General features: G+C 38.2%; 2 protein-coding genes across 2 annotated transcripts in view; one reads left to right on the plus strand and one right to left on the minus strand.

The window, feature by feature from the left end:
- The window catches only part of haf (leucine-rich repeat and fibronectin type-III domain-containing protein hattifattener), a 200098-nt gene that overhangs the window by 123604 nt on the left and 52534 nt on the right, over positions 1 to 23960 (minus strand). The gene's annotated exons all lie outside the window — the stretch shown is intronic.
- Positions 4838 to 5164, plus strand: halo. Its single transcript, XM_064681378.1, has one exon. It carries the CDS (start codon positions 4838 to 4840, stop codon positions 5162 to 5164), a length of 327 nt encoding a protein of 108 aa, XP_064537448.1.

The raw sequence follows: 23960 nt of genomic DNA on the forward strand, positions 1-23960 counted from the left end.
ATTAGTGTTTTATGTGCTTATGTAAACATATGTATTTATATATATGTACATATATTTTATAATAGTCAATTTGTGCGCATTTATTTTCCAGCTTGTAATGAGCTAATTTTGGCATTTGCATTTGCCATTTAACAAATCCCAATTGAAATATTTTGCCTAATTAAATAATGTAAGTATCGCTCTTTGGATAACTTATACGTTAGATATATGTTAACATACCAAATATGTATGCATAAACATGAAAATTCAGTTCAGTTAATTGAAGAGCTGATATACATAATGAGCACTCAAAGTGACTTGTGAAATTGACTAGTTCGGCTTTCAGCTTATTTAATTGACGATTCAATGAGAAATTTGAAGCTTTAAGATATGGCTTCAAGGACCTTTAACAAAAAGAGAAAGGCAAAAATTCGGGCCTTTGTAATTCCACTTGATTTAACACTTCATATATTATGCTCGCAGATTCTCTAATATTTTACAGCACTTTCTTTGATTTTTATACCAGTCTTACGTTGGTGGCTTTTAGCGCTAAATATTGTTCGTATATTTGTCGAAGCTTTTATGTGATTTTATATCTCATTGCTTACATGAAGTGTTTAATGAGCTTTTTGTTGAAAGACTTCAGTGCAAAAAGCTTTTATTTTCTTTTGAAGCTCAGAATTTATGCTTATATGAACCATTCTTACGCTTTCATGTGCTTTTAAAGCTGTTGTTTAAAATGTTCAGCATGCTTTAACGTGCTTAATTGCAAACTAATTATCCAAACGGCTGCTTTAAAGCTTTCATCGTTTTTTATATTTTAAATGCTGTTTTATTCGCTTGAGAATCTCGAAGCGACAATATTCGAATGAGAGAGAAAATTATAATCTTTAACTTACGATTTAATTGTGCTAAGCTACTTAAATTTGACAAGCAGGGAAGGGAGCAATGCGTAAATCGCGAGGCATACAATATTACGTAATATTGTATGGTTTTAAATTCCGTAAGATGTCACACAGAGAAATTTAACTCGACTATCAATCAACAGAGAGACACTAATTGCAATTTGTGGTAGGCACTGCACGAATGCGCTACACTGTGCTACACAATTTTTGTTTGCATTTTGCGGCACGCTTTTACCTCGCAGCTGGATGATGGATTTGTGTATGCGAGTTAAGCGTTTGCCAAAAACCGCATCGACTCGCAGTTCGAGACAATTTTACACATTCCGCACAACAGTCAATTTCCAGGTAATTCAATTGGTGGCGGTCGCGGCTGCGGATGTGTATGTTCGGCGAAATGCTCATTCAATATGCTGTGCAGGTAACTGCCCGTAGGCCGGGCAAAAACTTTTTTAAATATTTATTTAAATGTTGTTAGCCTATTGAAGGAGCTGCCTGCGAGTTGGCCATTAAATAAACAGCTTTTGCCGAAAAGGCTTAGTTATTAGAGCTCACAATATTATTATTATTATTGCGGTTGCTGTTCCTTTGGCTTATATAGTATCAATGTATGCAAATAGACCAATACGCTTTTGATCTCGACGCAGCAACTTTAGCAACTTCTCTGCTCAAGCATTGAGGGATTTCGGCCACCTCGTGCTACGGCTTCGTTTGCCTGCCATTCAGTTCGGACCAAGTTAGCAGCAAATACTCAATGTTGAGTATTTCTTGGCATTTCGGGCTTGCATACAAGCAAATATGGTATGATGCTAACAATGGTTCAACAAGCTTTGCGTAGCTACTGAGCATAACAAAGTAACAAGCGTGTATAAATGCAGAGAAAGTGTAGGGACCTTAATACAATGCAATAATAAATAATCTAGGAGATAAAGTACTTAAGAACATTATTAAAAACGAATTAAATCAAAATTATTACAATCTAAGAGATAATTTCTTAAAATATAATTATAAATAATATTATATTATAACTTTTAGTTATACACCAAAAAAGTACCATAAAAAAAAGATTAATATTAAAATATATTAAAACAATATATAATAATAAATATAAAAATAAAAATATATTATAATTATGAATATTAGTTTTGCTGGCTAAAAGTTCGTACCTCGAGCCAGCTAAACAAAGATTTATAAATAGAAAGGTTACCAAAACCAGCATTATATAAATAAATGTTATATAATTCGACCGTTTTTCGATTACATTTTATGAAGAAAATGAATAAATGAATTATTTCGGAGAATTAAGATTAAGAGTTTGGAAATGTTTTGAATGAATTTTAAAGCAACATTTGTATTTGCGGCCTTCAATGCTTTAAAGCTGTTATTTTAAAACTGCCAGGAATTTATTGAAAGTATTTTATAAAATTTGACTAAAGAACGAACTAAAGCATTGCATAAATATTTCATATTTGGTTTAATTCCTGTTTTTGAGCGACAGATAAGATGCATATGCAAAATGAAGAATAAAAATAAAAGAAGTGAAAATATAATGCAAAGTAAATATGAGTTGAATAAAATATAGAAAAAGAGTAAATTAAGCCGGAGCAAAAATAAATGAATGGAAATGAAAAAAGTTTGGATTGAGAAACGGAAATTTGTATATACATATATAAATAAATGCATTTCAATTAATTAATGACTGCAAAAGAAGCTCAGGTTCGTTTATTGTTTGGCATTTATTGAATGCATTTAAAATACTCAGTGCGAGTCCTGGCGCATCCTTGCTGCGGCCAGCAGAAAGTCAATATTATTACGGTCAATGCGAAACACAAGGAACGTCGATGGTGTCAGCAACAAAAATGCGGCGATAAAAAATGCTCTCAATTAATTAAACACCCAAAAGCGACACAATAATAAAAATGCAGTGCCCCGTAAAGAGAATGACCAGGCAACCGGTTGAAATTACCAACGAACCAACGAACCCACGGACATCCCAGCCCATCGAGCCAGCAGCAACAAAAATATGGACCACATTAACAACAACAACACGAAGAACAGCAACAACAAATCGGCAACAGTCGGTGGCAACAGCATGCCTACCTCGTGTGGCATGTGCGGCATGCAGCTCATTAATAATACAGATAATGTGTTTGGCAATCATTTCGGGTTGCATGCCACAAATGCTGTTGTGATTAACACATTGAACTCAGCAACTGAACCAAACTGAGGCACATCCGAAGCTGCTTAACAGCTGCTATTAACAAAATGTTAAACTCTATTTAACATAAATTGCCATTGAGTGTTGCCAACCACACATTAGAACAAAATCCACAGCAACATTATACTATGAGAATTTCTGGAGCAGAGTTAAAGATAAGGTAGAAAAGGCTTTGAAAGGCAAATATAGGTATATATATTGCCATCCTTTAGGAATGTCTAAGGATTAACTGGTACGTTTTAGAGAGTGGCTTAGACATATAAAACTATGCCGAAGACTCTTAAAGACCCTTAATGGTTGTTCTCTTTGAGTATATAGTGAAAGTTGAAGTATTATCTAAAATCAAATATATTCGTACTTAGATTTGTATAGCCAATTTTTGAAAATATAATTCTTAAAACCATCTACGCGAAAACATCACGCATTCCCCTCTTAATCACTTTCGAAAAGAAATTATTCTGTTCAAAGTTTATAATTCTAATACTTAAATTTTAATCGATTGTAAGTGTCAAAATTTGTTTAAATGAAGTCCATATTTTCCTGTTAAATTCGTGTCAAAAATGACAATAAAATCGGATATTTAAAGTTCACAAGTTCTTCCTTGATTTTAAGCTCACTTAAAAACTTTTCAAACTGAACCAATTTTCGGGATCAATGATATTTTTGTCATATTAATGCTTACATAACTCTAATAAAATTGAACCGATTATCAGGAGAAAAAGAAAAACATATATATCCTTCCCAACTAAATCTGTTAATGAATAACACGATTTGTGGAGTTATTAAAGCTTTTGATCCAATTAAAATTTAAAATTTAAACCTTTATAGATATATACATAACATGCAGCTGCAAGCTGAAGCTTAATATACTTGCATAATGCTCCCGTTCATTACTATGTTTTCCATTTGCAGTGGAATCGAATTACAATCCCTTTATTCAAACTGAGAATCATATGTTTTGATTCAGAAATGAGCGCATAAAGCCCAAGTGGATAATTAGTAGGGCGTGCAATGCTAATTTGTATAATTAAGTGAATTTATTTCAATCCTTTGAGCCGAATTCGTGCTTCAATGTCCTTTGAGCAAATGCAATTCATTTTAATTGCAATGCGGCAGCCAAATTCAAAGAACCTAAAAGAAAACCATTTGAAATGGCTGTAAAATGCCCAAAAACGGTAGCTGCTAAAATAAAAAAAAATATATACACATATATATTCTGGTATAGCATAGAGGTGAAATTTTGTGGGTCACGAGCTCTTTAAATTTTTAGCATCGCATTTGGGCAAGAGGCGACAAGAGTTTATAGTTGTACGCCAAATAAAATACAAATAAATGCGCCAGACGTGAGCTGAAAATTGTTGCGGAACTTATAGAATTTTTGACCAGCCAGCAGAGACCAGGAGAACTCAGGCCCGAGACACGAGCTAATCGCGTGCCCGAAACAAATGACACTTGCAGCTGGCTAGGATGCAGTCTGGCAGCAGGTAGCTCAGTTAGCCAGCTGCTCAAACTTCCCCCGAAAAGGAATAGGCGGAACTGTTTGGAATTTTCCAGAAAGAATACAGATTGAGCCGAGCTGTAAAGTCAGGTAAAGAGAGGCTGACTATAAAAATCAAAGGTTCTACGAGCAGGACACGCATTCCGCTTCGTACGCACAACCCAAACACAACCGAAAGTGCAGTCTAGAGTTCCTTAGTAGCTAGTACAAAGTTAAAGAATAAACAAATACCTAAAGATTATGGCAGAGGAACTGTTCCCCGGTCTGGAGCGACCTCTTCCGCAGCTACCGTCCCTGCACTACACGCTCTTCGCCTATCGCGAGGAGCTGCGACGTCGCGACGCGCCTTTCATGAAGATGTCCACGATAAAACTTCACCTAACCGATAATCTAATATTGCAAACGATTAAAAATATACGACTATTGGATACTCTTGAGATCATGAACCTCAATCGAGAGATTGTCTTCAAGCGGAAGCTGACCAAGCAGATGCGGAAGGTGCGCAAGCTGGAGAAGATGGGACTCAATGTGGATCCGCGTCAGCTAAATGATTTGCATTGGGACTAAGCCCGTAAAGAACAGCAGCAGAAAACTGTGTACAACAAAAAAAAACATACTCCAAGCATGTCAACAACTTAGTTAATAAGATCGGAAGTTTCTAAAACTCAGTTTTAAGCTGAATTTAAATCAAATATGTAATTAAATGGAAAAAAATATTTAAATACACAAAAAAACATTTTTTTAAAATACAAATATAAATTTAAACTGTGAAAATTCTATGTGTTATTTTTTTATATGTGATAATTTAAGGATCAATTTTTTGGGTCTAAAGTGAGTACTTTTACTGATAGTTTTCTAGGATCTTGATTTGTAGCCTTCAGAAATAATAATATACACAAATATATTCTAATTCCACTGCAACAACATTTCTTACAATATCTTTCAATATCAGATTCATTTTTTACTGAAGTTAGGCAATTTTGTATATATATTAGTAGCAATTTGATCCCGCAATCCGACCCTTTCCTCCTTCAAAAAACGATATAATTACTGAACAAGAAGTTTTAATTGCAATTATATTATATTATATTCCGTTGCTTTAGGCCGAGAGTAAACATATTTTCATATTCGAAAGTTCGCAAAGAATTAATTAATCTATTGTTTTTTCCTTGCACATGTATAATACAAAATATATATATTGTAAAATATATGAATATATACATATATATTAATTTTGTGACATATTGACAACGTTTGGGAGCAAAATGTAGGGAATTCCCTAGTCACCAATGCCTGCAACGTGGAATTAAGTGCAGGTTGGTTAATTGTCGATTACACTTAGAGGTACGCAGGCAAACTACAAAATGCCAGGCCATATCTGTGCTGGACTGTGTATCTGTGTCCATACGCACACAAACAGAGGCATGCGGCAAGGATGGCGTTTGACGCACCACTGCAGCCACTAATAGACTTCGTGGCAAAGGGCTAAGGGGCACGTATGTGTGTGTCTGTGTCTAGCTGCTGTAGATACAGCTTCGCTTTTGGCAGAAGGCTTTTAGACATCAGAGCGAAAGGCTTCATTAGTAGAGCTCGATTTTCGTGAAAATAAGCAGCGACAGCAGGCGGGAAGATATGTGGGTCAGCGGTAAAAGTGGCAAAAGAGAGAGAGAGAGAGATGGAGAATGAGAAAAAAAGGAGAGAGAGGCGAAAGAGGATGAAAGACTGCATCTTGACAATTTGCTAAGCCGTAGCAGTAGGGCCGAATCTTGTTTTGGGTGTATTCAGTTGTGGTGAAAGAAAATATTTGTGCAAGGAAATTGATTTGTTAGTTTAATAAAATCTCTTATAGATATGTACGGGATTTCGATTTAGATTCTTATCGATTGCTTGGAATCGGAGAAAGTTGTCGATGATTTAAAAAACAAACAAACTCGTACTGTGCGGGCACTAGGGGGACGTATGTTCATTTCAAGTCTCTAGCTTCTAGACGGACGGAAGGACAGACGGATGCAAGGACAGACGGTAGATGGACAGACGGACATGGCTAGGTCGACACGGCTATTGATGCTGACCAAGAATATATATACTTTATGAGGTCAACCTGTTCAATACATTTTCAACAAAACTATTGTACCCACTTCTCAATGGGTTAAGGGTATAAAAAGACATTTTTTAAATTAAAAATAAATTTATATAATATATTAAAACTAAATTGATTATATTAAAAATGTGTAATACACAAATAAAATAATTTGACATAAATTATTCTGTGATTATAGCTATTCAATTTTATTTAACTATGACTAGCAAAAATGCTATATAGTCAGAATTATTTAAGAAAAATATTTTAATATTTATTTTGTTTATTTATTATTGACTATAATCCTTTATATGTATTTATTATTAATATATATTAATTTATTTATTGCTTTTGTTTATCAATTATTTACAGTTTTGTTTTTAAGTATTTATTGTTAATATTTATTTATTTATGAACTAATTTATAATTTATATTTACTCATTTAAATATTTATTTTTGTTGTTGTTTATTATTTGAATATCTATCGACAAAACGAGTGTAAAACAAAGTACATATCAGAAATCAAAAGAATCTAATAATGTCAGCAACAATAATAATTTAGATTAAATTAAACTTTATAAAATGGATCGGGCAGAGATATAGTAATTGGAAATAACTGATGGGGAAAGTCTCTTTAGCCTGTCCGACCTGCAGATTAGCTCTCTATTATATTATATTAATAATTACAAATATTGTTTGCCCCAGCCATAATTTAGGTGCTTTGGAAAACATTGTGAGCTCTTTGACGAGCTCTCAGGCACAGCTTTGGAGTTTTAATCGCCTCAGCCGTGGGCTGTTGTTTGCATTTGAGTGCAGCTCTTAATGATTTAACAAAGTTTTTCTGCCAGATGCACATTACATGCCGAACCACACCCACAAACACACACACACACACAAGCCATTGTTGTATGTTGCGGCCATAAAAACTTTGTCAGCAAAACGACAACAACAGCAACTGCAGCAAAACACATGAAAAATGCAAGGCAAAGCGTAAATTGTAGTCGCAGCTGAAAGTTATTTGCGTATTTTTTTGTTTTTTGGCATTTTCGCATATAAGTAAATGCGGGAGGGTGCTTGGCGGGCGGGGCAGACAGTGGGTGTGGCAGTGCGTGTTTTAGTAATTTAGTGCGGCATTTGAAATGTCGTTTTTCGCGCTGCAGTTAAAAAGGAAGCAACTGGGAACGCGACACAAGAAGCGTAGAAGAGAGAAGCGGGCAGAGCATAAGCAACGGCATGTTAACATGCAAAACTACGCGATGTTCGGTTTGGTTCCGTTCTGCTCGGTTCCCTTCTCTTTTTGTTGTGCGGTGTGTGTGCAACTTCTGCAACCGCACTTTATGTGGCATGCCAGCATGTATTTCTTATGTGAAGCCCCGTACTCAACGCAGCTCGCGAATTATGCAAATGCCACACGGTCTCTTCACATTTTGGTCATATGCGTAAGCAGCGCTCAGTAGGTAACATTAATTCACAGGCCAGTTTTAATCAAAGGATAACAATTATTAACAGCCATTTTTCAAATGGAAACTAGTTCCCGAAAGGAGCTAAACCTGTTTTAATCAAGAGCTAGCATTATATAAGAAGCCTAGTTCCCAAAAGGAGCTGAACCAGTTTGAATCGAAGGTTAACATTTATTTACACGCAAGCACTTTGAAGTTCTTTTGTGTAATCCTTACTGAGGGAGCTAGAGTTAAACTGACCTACACATTTATTCACACAATGACTGACTGACTGATTGATTGACTGACTGATAGTTTGTCTGATGGATTGACAGAACGAGTTTAGTGGAATGAAAAAAAACTTGCCACCGGGCAAAGAAATCCAGAGCTTGTCCATGCTGTGTACGCGATTGGCGGGTATTTTGATATTCTTGAGTTGAATATTTCTTTGGGAATTGCATTTCAAGTGGCCAAACCATGCAACAAATACGCGTAGCGAAGCGCACTGGAATGCATGTAATAGAAAATAGAAAATGACGCAAAAGCAAAAGAAAAATATTAATGCACAAAAAAGTTCACTGCAAAAAGTTGAGAGCGCAAAACTTTGCGCACTTCTGTCCAGGGTCTAAGCCAGAAAAAGGACCCCCATGCAAAAACAAAAACAAGAAAAACTTGCTGGCGCTGCTGCTGCCGCCATTCACAATGGACCAAGTTGGAAGCCAAAAAGTGGCTCAATGACAGAAATTTATCAGCGTGCAGCGACTGACAGATGCGTGTCGAGTCCGTGTGCGTCGCATGTGAATATTGCGCATACGCAGAGTATTGCAGATGGGGAAAATATTGAAATTTAGTTCTATGAAAGACATATTATTAAGTGTGGGTATTTATTTTTCTTTTAAATAAAAGCTTAAGCAATAATATGGTGTTAAGACATCAATAAAAGGAGTTAAAACATATATAAGCAATAAATCTAGAATGCGCCACAATGATTCGGTCGGAACCGAAGCAGCTCATTTATAGATAAAATAAATCTCGCTGCTATAAAAGCCCTCTTCACTGCACAAATACTATATAAATTCATTCTCTTTATTTTAATTAAATTAAATTTTAAAAAAATTATATCACGCACTAAAATGTGGTGCTTTTTAAGTACAAAAGCGAAACCAAATAGTTGCCACATTTCAGTTTGCATAGATATTCGAAGTATCCAAGAATTTGGCCCATACAATTTTGTTTTGAACATTTTACATGCAAGACCAAATTCTTCTTATTGCTGGGCACCCAACTGACCCGACGACCCGACACAATGTATACGAGTATGAGGCCCGAGGCCCGAATCCTACACAACCCCCCCTTTCGCCCAATGCCAGCTCACATTTCGTGGGAGGCTGTGCTCCAGCCCAAACCGCTGAAGCGTTGAGTGCTTGGTGCCTAGTCACAAGTCGCAAAATATTTTAACCTACACAAAAGCACGCAAAGAAGCAACAAGCTCCCAGCTCCTAAGCTCAAAGTGAACAAAATTCCTGGCGTGCCTGGACCAACTACAGCCCATACCGCAAAACCACAGCCAGCATCTAGATGGACTGGCAGAGGGCGGAGAGGGGAACTGCCGCAATGTAGTGTAACGAAACTAGTCGTGACACAATTTTTGATGCAAATTGCAAAAGTCATGGCACTTGAGTGTTTCGCCTATTGCCTGATATCGATGCCATTCTTGGGGAGATAACAAAAAAAGAAGAGGAAGGAAGGTGCTCGCAAAATGCCAAAAAATGTTCTGTCTGACTAGGTGCTATGCATGCCTAGGCTAATAACATTATCGGCCCATAAAAGTGTTGGCCAAAAAGAGAAGAAAAAAAGGGAGAACGAAATTATATATTATTAAATTTTACAAATGGTTCGGCTGCCAGGCACGCAAAACCGTTTTCCTTTAACAATAAAGTGCAAAGCGAGGCGGCAACGACAGAGCGGAAGAGCCCTCCACTAACCGCAGATAAATGAGACACTCGGGAACCGCTGGTGACAACAAAAACAACAACAACAACAACAGCAGCAAGGATCTGAGGCTGGGGAGAAACTGGCAACAGGATATGTGCGACAGTGTTGGCCAAAATGCACATAAAAAACCGATACAATCCCAATTGAATCAATTGAATTGAATGACTAAGCAAGACCCTCGTCTGGGCCATAATGGTTAGGGTATGACCGGCAGATGGGGGCAGGCCCCACCACCAACCGCACTTGCCGCAAAGACACTAAAATACCCAGCGAAAGGATTCCTGCGAGACGAACTGGGAAATAAAAATAAATTGATGTTTTCAAGTGTCAGCCGTTTGCAGCATGTGTGTGAACATTGTTGATGAGGAAGGGGATAACGCGGGGCTAGCTTTAGAAACCATGGACACATGTTCGAGGCACAGTCGCATCTAGTTTGATTTTGTTCTCTCCACTGTTTCCACTCAGCAATTTGCTCAATGATGCAATGCGGTAGGTTTATATTTATGATTTCTCAGATAAGTTAATGCAATCGCTGTCATTGAAATAAAAATATTAGAGAGCGGTTCGGCAAGTTCCTGGGAGCAAGAAGGAAAGTTAAGGTATGAAAAATTAATCAAATAAAAACAATTGTTTAAATCTATTTCCATGAAAGCAAAAAAATAGAATATAGAATATTGTATTATCAATTGCATATAAATTGTGGCTTAAATTGATGGGCTATACAAGTTGGATTATTAACTTGATTTATAGCTTTGGGGTGGTAAAAGGGAGGTGGCGATAGCTATAAAATGAAAGATACTTGATATATGTATATATACTATACTAGCTCTTATTATTTACCAAAATTGCGCAAAAAACACGATTTCGATATCGATTTTTATCGATTACTTGGAAACGGGGCAAGTTATCGAATATCGGAAACATACTCGATTCTGCGCGGGAACTAGGCTACAGTTACAATGTCACCTACTGCTAAAATGTCAAGTCTCTTGCTCTTATAGGTTCTGAGATCCTTGCGTTCATACATAAGGACGGAGAGACGGACGGACGGACGGACAGACGGACGGACGGACGGACAGACGGACGGAGATAAGTACTGACGGACAGACGGACGGACGGACAGACGGACGGACAGACAGGCAGACATTTCTAGATTGACTCGGCTGTTGATGCTGATCAAGAATATATATACTTTATGTGGTCGGAGATGCTTCCTTCTACCTGGTACATACATGTGCACAAATACATTATACCCATTTTACCCATTTTTAATGGGTTCAGGGTATAATAATATTAAAAACAAAATACTATAAACATATATTTCCACAAATTTTTGACTATTTTTTTGAATTTAAAAAGTTGAAAATCTTTGGAAGTAAATAGTCCAAAGATAAAAAAAATTCGTTGTGTTGAAAAGGTTACTCACATGTTGGAATATTTACTGACATTCATAAGCCCCTTGACCGCACCTCGTTGAACCACTTTTGTTTCAACGACTTCATTTTGGGCGGGGGATGTTGCAGAGAAAAACCTTCCGGACAGACATTTGCAAAAAGAAATAGAGCACGAGTAAGGGAGAAGGGGGCTGGGAAAAAAATTACGAGCAAAACTTTTGCAATTGAAAACAAAGTGAAAGAACCGAGCGAAACGCTGCGAGTGTGCACCGAGCTGTGAACAGTTCTCGGTTTCAGTTTCAGTAACTCCCAGACTTGCAGTTACAGTTAGTAGCCGGGCCCCCGATGGGGGGTCTGCATGCCACAAAAGTTACGGGCATGTTTTGCCAAAAAGTAAACGAAACAAATTCGCCCCAATGAAAGCGGGTTGTCAGAATCGCATTAGCTATTGATTCCTACACCTAGATAAAGCTGCGCAGCATGGAGTGTATAAATGGGTCCAGGACTCGTTCAGCATAGCTGAATGTTGCGGTGACATCATCAGCAACTGACTGGGCCGACATCATCATTGGCGGCTAATGTAAATTACAAACATTGCAAATGCGTAACATGAAAAAACACTCAAGTGCGTTTGATAATGTTGACAGGATGTGCGTGAATTTGTCAGCATGTGTGTGTGTGCGTGTGCGCCTGTCTGCCGGAAGCGGATGTTATCAGATTTTCATTTTGATTCTCATGCGTGCCCACTCCATCCACTACCCACCCCCACCCTAAAAGCTGTGCAATGACATATGAAATTCAATATTAATAGTGCGCATATATTTGTCTGCATGTGCGTTATCTTTGCTAAAACCTTATAAATTAAACACTACACATCGTTGTCTCTGCAATCACATGCCTTCAGTGTCCACCATGGCCACATTCTGCCTGCCCAATTTAACAGATGGATTACGATATCTAAATGATTAATGATAATATCCTCATATAAAATATATTTAAATTCGATTTATAGAAAAGAATTATATACTAAAGTCATTAGAGTATATTGATGGTAACGCTTCTGATTCAGTGCGAGATCATACTTTGCAGCCTATGTTAGAGATTATAATCAAAATTTGTTGTTCAAATCATCTTAAAAACAGAACGTTTATTACATAGTTCAAATGGACAAAGGGTCCAGCTTCAATTTTGTATTCCTAAACATGACAAAGTATTATAATAATACCATAAAAGTACCATAGTACCAATAAATTTGTCTTTATACAAATTCTTAGCAAATCTTGATGCTAAGAATTGATAATGGTATTATTGATTTGATTATATAGTCTATCATTCGGGCTGATATCTTCCCCAAAAACTATCACCAAATATGTACTTACATATAAAGTTACCAACAAATAATTTTCAGAAATTAAAGCAAATGTTTTACTTCTGCCCACAAGATGTGCAACATGTCGCCTGCAGCTACATATAAGTAACTTAAGCATGCCCCTGGAGCATGTGGAAACTTTAAAAAAGGCAGCATGCAACATGAGTGCAGTGGCTCAAATTATGCACACATGAAGTTGCCACAACTTTTCATTACAACAGCTCAGAGCCATTCATTCATTCAGCTGCTATGAATAGAACCAGAGCATCCCGGGACGTACCGGAGTAATGACAGTTGGAATGGAGATGAACCCAGGGGCCAAGAGGCGCCACTTCTCCTGCGCAGCTTTGATACTTTGCCACAAACAAACAACAACAACAACAAAATGGAACAAACTAATGAACTCCGTTCTGGGCAGCGTCTCACTGGCCACCAACCAATGACAAAATGCTAAAAAAGGAAAAAAAACAATCTGAATGGAGGCAAAATGTTGCCTCCATTTGCTTTTTGTGTGCTGTGAGCGACCCTGTCATAAATATTCTATATAAATATGGAAAATATGAAATTAAATTTAATATCCATGACCACAGGACATTGTGTTCGCAATGCATGCCCAAACGACTGCCAACAGCGCCAGCCAGCATGATAGTAGGGCATTCTGCTGAAAGCACATTACAAAGATATTTCAATAAGTAATTACTACCAGCAGCATCGGAAATAATATATATATATATATATATAGTGGAGCAGGTTCAGGGAACGATGTGCTACTTGTCCTCTAAGAAAAGTTCCTAACATATTAAAATGATATGCACTCAAACTTTTTTGTCATTTCATATTTAAAATCAATCGTTGAATGCAAGTTTCAAATTTGAAATTCTGTTAATACAGGGTGCTGGTTCTAATTTATTCAAAGTACTTTGCGGTAAGGCTGTTCTCGGACTCGGCTGGATAATAATTCAGCAGCGAATTGATGGAAAAATTGCCTTCAATCGCAGCTGGACTGGAAAAACTGCATCTAATCACAAATGCACATCAGCAAGACTTTTATATTCGGTTAACTGATTTTAATAATCGAAATTATTTTGCCCGCCATGATGATTTTAAGATCGGTAATGAATTACACAGGCAATGCCTTGACTAGAAATGGGCTTCAGAAATTTAAAACTCATGTCCACAGTAAGCCCTTAAAAACTTATTGGAGGCTGAAGGCTGGTGGTTTCCTTCTTGTGGAAAGAGGTAAGTTAATATTTGCATAATTATTTGAAGCGGATATCAATAGATTTCAATTTCCATCTTTATTTAATGATAGTAATCTGAATGGACAATACGACTCTATGAACCATTATTATATAATCTGGAATCGTAATACATTCCCCTATTACATTTAAACTGTCTACATGATGATTTGTCCCAAGCAACCAAGGACATAATTTTCTTTTATATTTGTTACGAATAGTTACTAATTATTTATATTTTATTTTTCCTGCACTTATTTATTTCCCCTTTAGCATTTCCCGTAACAACGTGCTTGGAAATTTGATAGCTTGGAGTGTTGCCCGGCCAACGATCTATCCTCCACTCGACTAGCACCAAGACCATGGGCGTCTTATATTGCAATCAATATTGAATTAATTATAAATGAATATAATCTCTTTGGTATTTATTTTAAAATCTTTTTGCAAATTTATATAAGTCTATATATTTGTAATTTGAGTAGAGCTCAGTTGTAAGCTCGTTTTGTGATATTTAATTTGGTTCAAATTAAATTTGTCTTTAGTTGCTTTGAGGGAATTTGTTGCCGTTTACAGAATTCATTCTCTAAGAAAGTATTCAGCATGGCACTTCAGATATGCCTGCTTAGTTGAGTGCACTTGGGCAGCCACTGGGCTGTTATTTCTTCATTGGATTGCCATTCATGGCTCGGTTGTTTTTGCACCAGCCTCTCCAATTGCCGTCCAGCAATACAGAAAAAAACAAAAACAAAAACAAGAAATAAAAAACTGGTTCACGTTTTCTTCATGCTCATTATCCTGTAGATTATTCGGTACTTTACAGTGCTCAGTGCGATAATAACGATGATGCTGCCAAGGACGCTGTTGAGAGAGCGATGCGAGCTGCTTTCTGGCTTTTGGCTTGTGATTCGAATTCTGGGAATGGCTATGGGATTGAGATTGAGACGAGTCGGAAAGGGCACGAGACGGAAGGGCCACAAGTCCGGGCTGCTTAATGTAGTTGGGTCTCGTCCTTGTTGCTGCTGTCGCCGCTTGTTGATGATGATGCACTTGATATTTGCTGTATGAATGCAGCGAACGAGAGATCTTACGCTCGCTCTCTTTGCCATTTAAAGCACATTAAGGCTTGCCCTCGGTCCATACTTGTGTATATAAATATATATATATACATATATATTACGACTCAAGAGTTCCGGGCTTTTGTTGTCGCTGGCTCGACTTTTACTGCACATTGTCCGTGTCCACTTGCGCGACGGCTCCTTGCGTTTCAGGTTTGCCAGCTTTTTGTGGATTATTTCGCATTTACTGTGTGCCTTAGCTCCTATCCAATCCACATCGCCTGCCAGCTTCAGTTAATTTTTGGCCATTTAAATGTTAAATATTTTGAGGATTTATGCACTTGCCTGCGTCCCATTCAGTCGCACCTTTTACCTCGTAAATCCTGCCAGTGTTTGTTTGTGTGCGTGACACCTTCCCCGGCCCAACCACCCACACACACACACAGACAGCAGCTGCCGCCCTTGTGCCCAGCTAATGGAGCTGCCGCCTGTCGCGCTCCGTCGCCAATGCCGACGTCAAGCTGTTGTCATCATCGCCGCTAATCCCTCGTTTGAGTGGCAAATGCCGCACCAGTGTCCGGACGAGCATCGGCTACAGCCGGCCACCCGTCCATTCGCGCTGCTGATGTCCGGCTTAGGTAATGGCAATTTAATAAGCTCCTAAATGTTGGCCCCGCCAGCTCTTTGTACTTAGTGTTCTGCGGCCACGTTGGTGACCAAAATCGCCCAAATACATAGAAGACAAACCCTTGCCCAGCCCCGCATTTCAGCGGGTTTATCGTATAAACCCAAAATTTCGGTACCTTAAAATAGTCACATATTTTGTGGAAGTGGAATTCGTATTGCAAAACGATTTTTGTACAAGAATTAATTTACAATATTTATGCCCATTTTAAATTGGTTAATAGGGTAATATGCACTAGGAAACATCTCCAACCTCTTAAAGTTAATATATGTACTTGATCAGGAAAGGAGCTGAGTCGAGCCAAGTCAGCCTGACCATATGCCTAACCCTTTGCGTGAATTCATCGCCCAAATTGGGATATATATACAGACGGAATTGATCCTTTATTATGATTTCTTCTCACATTTTTATTATATGCATAAACAAGGACTTTGAGAGATGTTTTCTTTGAGGCAAAGCGACAAACTTGGTATGTAAACTCTCGTATAGTTTATACATATTAAAAGTATTCCCCTTTTAATCGAAAAAACTAATTTCTTAAGGAAGATCCATGGTATATATTTGGTATATACACCAAAGTGTGTATGCCATATTGAAGCCCTGAAAACGGCATAAAGATCGGATCATAAGCAACCAGGTTAATACAAACAATTTTCCCATAGTGTGAGGCTCTAACCGCTTTGTGTGTATATCCAGGATTTCGAGAATTCTCTTTTATTTGAAAGCACAAAAATTTAATTAAAGAAAAATTAAAGTATTACCAATAAATAAGTTGCAAGTCCTTATCAGTTTATGCAATAAAAGCGACTCGATTAACAATTAGATTAGAATTCAAATTTGTACACCTACGCGAGGAACAAGAGACTGAGACAATTGCAGCTGGCACAGAGTGCGCCGGCATTGAGCTATATGCGACAGGCACAAAAAAAACTGAAAGGACGAAAAGGACAACTCAGAAAGTCGACAAGCGTAAAATTGACAAACGTTTTTGGCCAAAATGCTGGCGAATGCAGACAACATGCCAAAAGGGTTAACAAAGGCGCCAACAACAGAAACAACAATGCAAACTCTCGGAGCTGCACGCTGCTTGAGCCTGTTGACAATTGTTAGTGAGACATTGACTGAGTGTCAGGCAGGAGCTGGAGAACAGAAGGGCAGCAGGATAGCAGAGCGGGGGCAGGCAGCCCGTTCGGACGGACGTTTTAATGACATTCAAAGTGTTAAGTCGAGTGGCCGGTTGCCCAGGCCCGAGCACGAGCCAGAACCCGAACCGGAGCCGGACCCGGACCCGGAGCCGGAGCCTTACATCCTACATCCTTGCACAAACTTTGAGCGTTGCCAGAGTGCATTCTTGTTGACTTACTGACACTTTGACACTGCCACTGGGCCATAATGTACAAGTGGTTGTTGCAACTGGAAATTACGGCCGCAAAAGCTGCTCCTAAGCTAAACGGGTTGTTTGGTCTTGGGCAAATGTGTCTCGTCTAGTTGCTTGCCATTCTGCTAGACAGATCTGGCTGCTCATTATTCAGCTCATTTGCATGCAACTCATTCCGTGTCTAATGTCAGCCAAACACACACATTTCTCCAGTTGCTTTTCCCCCTTTTTTTGTTGGCCATCAAATGGGTTGAGCTTGTGAGTTTTATATGCATTATGGTCTGCATTTGACATTCAAAACCATAGAAAAGACGTGCCTTCTAGCACAACGACAGTTGTATGCCCTTACCGCAGCTTATCAAGACATTTTTTATAAATAATTCTTGGGCGGACACAAACTTTCCATTCATTACAAAATAACGTAAAAAGAGTTAAGTTTTAATTTTAATAACTGCCAGGTTAATTAAAGATTGCCTTAAAAAAATTAACAGCACAGCTCTCATTAACATACTCTTAACACTGCTGTTACTCTCCATTGAGAGACAAATAGGAGAGAGTTTTTAAGGAATGCTGCTGGGTTTAACATAGCTAAGAAATTTGAGCGTGAGAGTCACATTACAGAATTGGCAAAACCTTAAATTATTAATAAAAAATCTGATACTAAAGATAAAAGATAAAACTAGCAAGTAATCAATACAAATTTTAGATGTGTTGCAAGGCCCATGAAAAAGTTATATAACCCTGTTTATCGTATGCCTAGAACAATTTCATAAGCCAAGATTTACCAGACAACTGCCGGGGATTGGACATTCGCATTCAGCATCCTTTGTGCTGCTGACGCCTTGTAATCGCATTTGTCGACTCGGCCTAACCAAGTTGCAGGCCGAATGCAATAAAATCATGGCCAGCAATTGTAGTCTAAATAGATTTTGTGCAGCCGCCTCTGCCCTCAAAAAAAGAGCTCTAAAGGCAAACAAACAATGCAAAAATGAAAATGAAGTGCCTGTTGCGGGTTAGATTTGGATTTCGGAAAATGCGCTTCGTCCAGACAGTTTGGTCAAGGTCTCAGCTTATGCTTTTTGCTCTGCATGCTGGTAATTAAATTGTCAAGTTAGCATTTCAACCAGAAACCAGAAACCTGCAACCTGCAAGTCACGCATTGTTGACTCTAGATTGAATTAAGCACAAGTCTTTATCTATGTTTAACAAATTTGTCATTTATGCATCCTACATTTGCACAGAAGCTTTTGCAATTCCTTTTTAATATTTATGAGAACAAAAGCGCCATCTTCTCGCATCTAGAAAAATACATTTTAAATTGTAAACACCAGACAACACTTTAGATTAAATTGGCCTTGCATTTGGAAGAGTTCAGTACGCCCAATTTAAACATTGTTTTATTTCTATAAAATTCAATCTGTAAATTATTTGTCAATAACCATTGTTATAAATAAAATAAGGAGTTATTCCATATATTTTTTGGGTTTGGATACTGATTAGAATATGGTTGGCATATATTGAACGTATTTTTAACCATTGATATTTAAAATAAAGGTTATTTGAAATATTTATGATTTTATTCAATGTAATTTTTCATTCACTTATTAGCTACTGGCGTGTATACCCCGGCCTTGCCCGTGGTAAAACGTGAAATAAATAAACAAAGACCCAAACCTCGTGGAAATCGGTTGACCGAGCTATGGGGTGGGAAATTTTGACCTATCTATATTGGATATTTCTGGGTACCGTTTTCACATGAATTTTGACAGATTTAGATGCCAAATTGATCTAGAGGACAAACCATGAAAAAAGAGCCAAACCTGGAAATCGGATAAGATTTGAAAGAGTTATGGGAAATTTTCACCTATGTCTATTTAGGGTAATAGCGGGTATACCCTGCTCAAAGATCTTTAAACAAAAAGCTATCATACAACCGTTTTTAGCCAATTTACAGTTGCGGGCGCAATTTCCTACAACGCGGAAACACTCATTCGTTTAGTTCTTATGTAAAGCTTTGAAAATTAGTCTGAAGCGAATCGGACAGACCTTAAAACTTCACCAAAAAAATCTTAAAATCCCACTTTCCACTGAGGAAACTTTGATTTCGCGTGTAATGTGAAACACGTATCAAATAATTTTTCTTATACATCCTTGGAAATGAATTTGAGCGCGAAGGAGGAATGCATAAATTATTTGTTTACACCTAGCTTCTAATTCTTTAATAAATATTTGTATGAAAACTTAAATTCCATTTTACTAGAATGGAATGTTAAAAGGAGAAAGTTGTAGCTATATTTTATAAAATTATTAATTGCTTGTAGAGAGAGGGCGGAAAAATGATTATAGTTTTAGTTCAGTTTAAAGTTTTAAAAATACTCTTCGCAAATTAGACTCAGTTTTTAAATGCAAAGCATTCTATTTAGCGAGAGACACTTAACTTATGACTTTTCTATCTTACTTAGACAATATGTTATATGTATATAACTTACGATACATTTACTTAATAGAGTCAAGAAATTGTATTAAATATGTGCGCCTTGTTAAAACATTTTAAATAAAAAATAAGATAATAACCTTCAATTGAAGCCCTAAGGCTAGCTCGAAACTTCGAATCGTTGCGAGTACTTCAGCTATATTATTGTAAATTGTCATTTAAGCTGCGCATAAATTCTCAAGTAGGGCAAATCCCGGTGATTTCAAGATATTTAATCCATTTAAATTGCCTTTATCTCTGAATTGAAGCTCAGTCGCTGCACATTCAATTGTGCACTAAACATTTGAAGGATACACTCCTAATGAGCCATTTTACTCAACTCAGCTAAGCCTCAACGAGATGAGGTCCTGGGTCTGCGAGTCTGTGTCTGCGCCTAGGCAGCTGAACTTAATTGCATTTAAATTGCCACTCGTGTTATGTTAACAAATAATTAGTTGCCCATTGGGCATGAAAACAGTTCGAGGCGTAACTCGAAGGACGCGCCAGACGTCCGACAATTTAGTCGAAGACAAGGACAATGCACACGCCCAGTTTTAGTCCTGATATCGAGAACCGCATTTGCTTCATTTGCATAAACTGTGGCCCGCCGGGCGGAACGAAAACTGAGAATTGATATTGCCGTGGCATGGAGAATGTGAAATGGGAAATGGATAAACGGGTTAACAGTCCGCATGCCACACGGGGCATGAGTTAAGCTAATGTGCAATTAGGCTGCATCGTACACAAAAAATTCATCGCATATTTAATTCAATAAAGTGCTCCATTATGCATTTACCATCAAAGGCCAAGTTTTGCAATTTGCACAAATTAATTATTTGCAACTAAGACAACAACGACTGAGCGGAAACTGGCCACAAAATGTGCGAAAATCTCTTAAGATTAAACAGGATCGAAACTTCGATGAATAACCTGACTAACGTGGCTACGTGATTAGGATCAAGGGGGATTTAAATGGGGGGAGAGTCATCAATATCCTGTCGAGTGCAAGCACATTTTCAAAGGACAGCATACGATGGGGCTGATTGGCAATATTCGGAGTAAAAATTTGATATAGGTTCAAATGAACTTCTCTTAATTATCAGCTATGGAATATTATACTCATTTAATTCCATATTAGGTTTTTCTTTTGAAATCTTCAATATCAATTTCATTGTACGAAGAAGTTAAGAATTTTGATTAAGCATAGGACTCTAAAAGGCTTAGAATGGGAATTCGTAGACAACAGGTAAACCCAAATTAGAACAAAAAAGAAAATTTCGAACATATGCTTCAATTATTAAACATAAACTTGTGCAGGAGGAATTCAATTAACATATATGTGATCAAAAAGTTCAAAATTAAAATCTTCAATAAATTTTGTTTGGTTACCACTGTACAGCAATGGTTCAATCAAGCGTCCACCGTGGCACCCATCAGTATCCGGCCCCAACACTAGACGTAACCGTCTCTAAGACCAAGAGGCATTCAACGAAGCATGCGAAAATTTGGCTAATACGAAATGCACGCTAAGAAATTCCGAGTGGCAAGATGTGGGTGGGGGCGTGGGAGGGCAATGTGAACCCCTTGGCAAGGCTGAGCGAGCAAAGCACAGAGCTCTTGTCAAGGCGAAAGCAAACTTAATGCAATCAAGCTTAATGCAGCGCGACGGCTGGCCGAGACGACGAGACGTCTATACGGGGGAGGGGCGCAAGGTGCTGCGCAGCGGGCACCGGAACAAAGTGAATCCTTTGGGCTTACCTGCGGTGCATTTTTAAGCAATTTACATAATAATTATCGAGCAGGCGCTAGTTGAAGAGCCAAACGGGCAGGCTGCGAAAATTGCCAACGATGAACAGCCCCCCCCAGCCGTTTGAAATATTGAAAAACTTCGCCCAACTCGATGGCAACTACATAATTAGTTTTCGCCAGCTTCTAAGCTGGAAAATTTAACAACAATTTCAACCGAGATCAGCTTATCGAAGATGAAACATATTAACGGGTTATCAATTAAAGTCTACTCAATTTGGGAAGCAATAAGTACTTGAAGCTTTATGAAATTCACAATTCATTGAGCAATAAAATACTTGTAAATAATTATGATTCAGAGAATATACAACGAAAAAGAGTGCTGTTGTCGGGAGTGCACAACTAGCAGATATCCTATAGTTGCAACAATTTTTGCCTCGACAATATGGGAAATGTATTTGATTATCTTCGGTGCATAGAGTCCGATCTTTATGAAATTGCCAGACCTGAAATATGGCATACAAAATTGTGAATATCAAAGCGTAAGATGTGCAAGTAAACAACTTAAAAGATATCCTGTACATATGTACGTTATACACACACACCTAAAGATGGAAGTGCATTCTTGATTACCTTCAGTGCATATAGTCCGATCCTAATGAAATATGTCACGGCCTTGGCAGGAGTGTTGTTCGCAAGGTTTTGCGGCAGTGAAATCGCGGTGGAAATATCCAAAATGGAGTATATTGGCAATATGTATAAGCAAGAACAAGAACCTACATACCCAATCTGTTTTAAAAAGTTGATACTTTATCGGAGCCTAGTTACACTCCCCGTATATCAGGAAATCAATGTTCGGCACATTTCTAGGTATTGTATAGGAGCACAATTTAAAGTCTCGTCTGTTGCTTTATAATTTGCAGGATCGACGCGTTGACACAGACGGACAGACGGCTAGATCAACGCAGCTTTCTGCTGCAGAAACGTATACTCTTTCAGTGGTCGGGAGTGCTCAGCTATACCCTTTCTATACGCTGCACAATAACCAGTTACCCGGATAAACACCGACAAAGCATTTGATAAAGACTTAAATTAATGTATTAGTTTCAGTATTAGCGAGCCTCGCTTAACACAGAATCTTTCGTTGTTATTAATTTTGATTCAAGCTAAATTTAATATGTGATTAAAAGAAACTGTTGCTTAAAAGACAATTGAACGTTAAAGTTAATCTCATAAAAAAAAGAGTTAAAATAAACGTACTTCAGCTATTTTCTTTGCCGGCAAGTCAAGCAAAGCATGTCACAAATTTCGCGACACGCTGTCGAAACTTTAAGTCAATCAAGAAAAACAATTTTTGAAAAGTGTGCAGCACAAATTCGATGCCAAAAACTTGAGCAGATTTTCCAAAAATAAAAATAAAATGGTAAAGTATATTTGACAAGTATATTGTGCGGTGGCAGGGCTCTCTGGCGGGGGCGCAGGCGGGGGCGGGAGCGCTTGTTGGCGTGGGCGTGGGCGGGTGAGTGTACACTGTGCGCTTGTTTAACTTAAATTGCTTTGCTGCTGCTGCTGCAGCAATGGCGAAACAAAGGCCAACAACTGCAACAACTTTGCTCAATGCGCTTCCGTTTCCGTTTAACCCCCACACCGACAGCCGCTTGCAACGCCCTGACAGGAGCCAAACTTTGGCATTGTTGTCTTTGGCGTTGCCTGCGGCAATCACTTTCGTTCTAGCAGTTCCTTCTTCAGTTAGTGCAGACACCCACCAGCTAACACGCCCCCCCACCCCCTCGCCAACGTGCCCCTGCACACCTTCCTCTTGGCCGACTCGCTCAACCGCCAAACACTTCCGTTGGCTTCCGACGCGTCGCGACGTTGCGCAAAGTTTAAGTATGAAACGCATTTTTTTCCAAAATGTATTTTAAGCTCCAATGTTGGATTTACCCCAAAGGAATTGCATACGTTTTTGATTGAGCAATTAGGGAATGCACAAGAAAAGCACAGGCGCCGACTGGAGGGGGTGAGGGTGGAAGGTGAGTTTGGCGTTTGAAATTTGAAATTTAATTTGAAGTGTCAGACGCAAAGTGTACACTTTTCATAATTTGACTGCTCTGCGGATAGGGAATTCAGTTCGTGGGTTTTAGCTATGGATTTAACTATGGTTTTCACGGTTGAGCCACAGTGGGCGTGGCCAGACCATGCAATGGACAACAGCAGAAACCACAGTCATGATTAGTGGTCAAATGACTTTTGTCTGCTGCCATCGCCCATGGCCGCAGTTGAATTTGTTTAAGCCCCCCGCCCACTTGCCCCTCGGCAAAGTTAAGGTTAGTGTGTGTGTGTGTGTGTGTGTGGCACTCGATGCTATGGCATTTGGGCTTGCTGCAGTTAAGAGCTTTTCGGGTGTTGAGCGCTCAGCATTATCAAAATTAAATGTTGTTTTACAAAAAATTAGCGTTTTAAGTTAAAGCAATAAAATTAGCTCATCGAGTTAAGACAATGCACAATTAT

This window comes from Drosophila montana, unplaced genomic scaffold (assembly GCF_035044405.1).
Source record: "Drosophila montana isolate Dmon_TW-CO22-7 unplaced genomic scaffold, ASM3504440v1 contig_2326_1, whole genome shotgun sequence".
Lineage (NCBI taxonomy): Eukaryota > Metazoa > Arthropoda > Insecta > Diptera > Drosophilidae > Drosophila > Drosophila montana.